The 4,113-nt window shown below is 32.3% G+C and overlaps 1 protein-coding gene across 1 annotated transcript; it reads left to right on the top strand.

The window, feature by feature from the left end:
* The first annotated feature begins 2,390 nt into the window (after positions 1-2,390).
* LOC145111514 (uncharacterized) lies at positions 2,391-3,137 on the top strand. Its single transcript, XM_079047782.1, has one exon. It carries the CDS (start codon positions 2,391-2,393, stop codon positions 3,135-3,137), a length of 747 nt encoding a protein of 248 aa, XP_078903908.1.
* Positions 3,138-4,113: the final 976 nt, after the last annotated feature.

Here is a 4,113-nt window from a genome sequence, read left to right as displayed (position 1 = left end):
AGCTCTCATTAATCTAGAAAGTACTACAAAGTGGGTCATGCAATATTTCTCTCACAAGACTAATCTCTCATATGGGTTCTTACCTAAATGAGAGCTACTCACTTCCTATTTATAGGAAATGCTCAACCCGTTACCCATCCTAATGAAGGTAAGCCTACATCACATCCAAGGAGAACTTTTCACCCTAACATTCCCCCCTTCGATGTTAGGATTGAATGTCCCAGTTTCAATAACCAAACAAGCACCAAGCGATCAAGACCAACTCCCCCTCGAAGTAACATCAGTCTTCAAATCCACTTTGAAAAGGAATATCCAAAAAGCTTCGAATGCCCATTTCAATTTTCTCCCCCTTTTTTATAATCAACAAATGATTATTAAACGCCAAATGGGTATGAGAAACGCTCGAGGAATAAAACATACGGAACTCCCCCTCGATGTGTGACAAAAATGAAACTCATCAATTCGAGAAAATCCAAAAATACGCCAATGTCTTCAAATCTTTGACTTCCCGAACTTGAAAATGAACACACATTGTTCATAAACCACAAAATATTTTGCACAAAAAACAATCACGAAAAATCGAGAAAAATTTTCAAGAGTTGTGAAAATTTTGACTTTTAGGTGAGAGTTGCAAGAATTTGAAAAAGTGGGTACAAACAACCATTTCCGCAAGTACTTCAGGGATTAATAACGAAATATCTTCCCACTTCACAAAAATATACCCATGATTCGAAACTGGGTACATACTATCAAAACATTGAAAGATGAGGGAGCATATGCGGAACTTTCGAACTCCTTCCCCAAGTCATTCTAGATCCCAAAGAACAAGCAACAACAGTCAAAACTTCTTTGGAGTCCAATTAAGTTTCGATCCCTTAGCCATTTAACTTTCGACTCCAAGAAATGTGGCTTTCGACTATTGACCTCAAAACACTTTCGAATCAAGCAAACGCCAATTGAAATTGAGAGGATGTTTGAGATTCCTTTTTAATCATCTTTTTGACTTTTAACTTTTTCAAAAAGTTAAAAATTACTAAAAGTTGTTTGGTAAATTGAAAAGATCTTTTAAAATCAACTTTTAGTCAAGAATGAAAAGTTGGCTGGAGAAAAGATAAGAATTCCTATCTTTTTGTGACTTTTAGCTTTTATCACTTAAAAGTCATTAAAGGCAAGACAAACACATTTTAAACACCATTTTTTAGAAAAAATTCTTTTACAAAAATTCCTTTTATAAAAAGGTATTTTATGTTTAAAAAGCAATCTCAAACACACCCTGAGCCTGCAAACTCTTGATTTTAAATCACAACTTTAGATTAATAAAAATGTTAATTATCAAATGTCAACTTTCGTTACAAACCCTTCACCGCAACTTTCGATTACCGGTTAACAATTTTCGATTCTTAAGCAAACATCAATCCAAATCAAATCGAAATTACTTTTGACTTCAAACCGTTTTCCATAACAGTGAAACAACCAACACCAAAAACTCGAGACTCCCAACTCTCGATTATGCACTATTGATCCATACGCTTTCGTTTTCAAACAAACGATTCAAAATTGACCATCCTGTTATGAAATATTAGTTTGTGAATGACCATTGGATTTTCCATTTCTCCCATAACTCCCCATCATTATTTAGCATTAGTAACAACCATTTCAATGTGTTTTATGAATGTAATAATGCACCATCATAATGTGCATTCATATTATAACTCATCTTTCATCTTATTTGGATAGTATAAATAGTGAGCCATATGTATTAGAAACTTGATGATTTCATCACAAGTATTGGAATAAAAGTTCTCTCTACTCTCATGTCTTTCTTTACTTTATAATTTATCTTGTTATTTGATCATATTTTATAACACGTTATCAGCACGACTCTACCATAGAGCTCCAACTTCTTGTTGTTCTTATCATTGTCAGGTATATATATATATATATATATATATATATATATATATATATATATATATATATATATATATATATATATATATATATTCAAAGTTCATATGTATAATGCTCACAAGTTATATAATACTCACAAGTAATTTTATGATACTTCTTAACTAACAATCCTTTAACATACAACTCTTTATTTTGATTAATACTTTCACTATGGCAAACCCTAGCAAACTTGAGTTTATGGCTCTTGACATTAGTGGAAAAACATACTTATCATGGATCCTTGATGCTGAAATCCACCTTGATGCTATGGGTTTTGGAAACACCATAAAGGATGTAAATCCATTAAATGAAGCATCAAGCCAAGAAAAGGCTAAGGCGATAATTTTCCTTCGCCACCATCTCGATTAAGGATTAAAAGCTGAATAATATGAAAGAGAGGTATGACCACTGTCAAAGATCCAGCTGATCTTTGAAATAATATGAAAGAGAGGTATGATCATCAAAAAACAGTGATACTTCCTAGAGCTCATTTTGATTGGTTACACCTTCAGCTACTAGATTTTAAATCTGTGAGTGAGTATAATTTAGCCATGTTCAAAATTACTTCCCAACTAAAACTATGTGATCAGACTATAACTGATGAAAACATGCTAGAGAAAACCTTCTCTACTTTTCATGCCACTAACATGCTCCTGCAGCAGAAATATTGTGAGAAAGGTTTTAAAAAATATTGTGAATTAATCTCATGTCTTCTTGTCGCTGAACAAAATAATGAGCTCTTAATGAAAAATCACCAATCACGTCCGACCGGTTCTAGTCCATTCCCTGAAGTGAATGCGACATCATCTAATTATAATGGTCGTGGGTCTAACCGTGGCCGTGGTCGAGGTCGTGGACGTGGTGGAGGCCGTCATAATAATCGTCCCAACAATAATAATAATATAAGTAACCGACAGAAGTTGGAAAATAACAAAAACCCTCATCCTAATGATAAAAGTGGTCAAGGAAAGAAGAAAGTTAAAAATGTTTGTCACCGATGTGGAATGACCGGTCATTGGTCGCGTATATGTCGCACTCCAAAGCATTTTGTTGATCTTTATCAAGCTTCTCTAAACTATAAAGAAGGAAAAAATGCGGAAACAAATTTTGTTCAAAATTATTTTTCTGAAGATCAACTAGAAATGGGATATTTGGATGTCACCGATTATCTTGCCTACAGATGGTGATGGAAGTACCCAATTTTTTCCATAAAAGGAGATGGATATGCCATATAATGAAATTGTTGGTTTCCTAGTATCATTTTTTTTGCATTATGTTTGATTAGAGTCATTGTCATGGTCAAGAATAATATGTAGTTTTGTTTAATGTCTTTTATGATTTTTATATCATAGTCGTTTCATGAGAAGAGATCTCGATGGTTCTTTTCAAAATAATAAAATATGACTTTATTTATCTAAGTTGAATATTTCTTATTTATTATTATTATTATTATTATTATTATTATTATTATTATTATTTTTATTGTTTTTTTTTTTTTTGAAGAGAAATATGGATATTCGCATAAGAAATGAGGAAGATATATGTCTTGCAGACAGTGCAACAACACATAACATTTTTAATAATGAAAAATATTTTTCTTACTTATCAATTGAAGAAGCAAATGTTAATACAATAACGGGTAGTGCAAAAATGATTGAAGGCTCCGGAAGAGCGAATATCATATTACCACAAGGGACAATAATTACAATTGGTGATGCATTATTTTCATCAAAATGACCAAGAAATTTATTAAGTTTTAAGGATATTCGGTCCAACGGATATCATGTTCAAACAACTAATGATGGTGATAAAGAGTATCTCAATATTACAAAAATGATATCGGGTAAGAAAAGTCTTTTGGAAAAATTACCCGTATTGTCCTCCAGATTGTATTATACAAATATTAGAATGATTGAATCTCATGCTATTGAAAATAAAAGGTATGATAACACCTACAAAGTTTGGCATGACCGGTTGGGCCATCCCGGATCAATTATGATGTGCAAAATAATTGAAAGTTCAAGTGGTCATTCCTTGAAAAACCAGAAGATTTTTCAAGCTAATGAATTGTCTTGTGTTGCATGTTCTCAAGGAAAATTAATTTCCAGTCCATCATTGAATAAAGTTGGGTATGAAAGTCCTAGTTTTTTAGAAAGAATTCAA

Source organism: Lactuca virosa, chromosome 5 (genome assembly GCF_052849685.1).
Source record: "Lactuca virosa cultivar CGN04683 chromosome 5, Lactuca_virosa_CGN04683_v6, whole genome shotgun sequence".
Taxonomy (NCBI): domain Eukaryota; kingdom Viridiplantae; phylum Streptophyta; class Magnoliopsida; order Asterales; family Asteraceae; genus Lactuca; species Lactuca virosa.
The sequence above is the reverse complement of the archived record's forward strand: the minus strand, read 5'-3'. Positions and strand labels throughout refer to the sequence as shown.

What these genes read in the sequence shown, in the direction of transcription:
- LOC145111514 (XM_079047782.1), top strand. Translation starts at nt 2,391, where the DNA reads ATGAAAGAGAGGTATGATCATCAAAAAACAGTGATACTTCCTAGAGCT.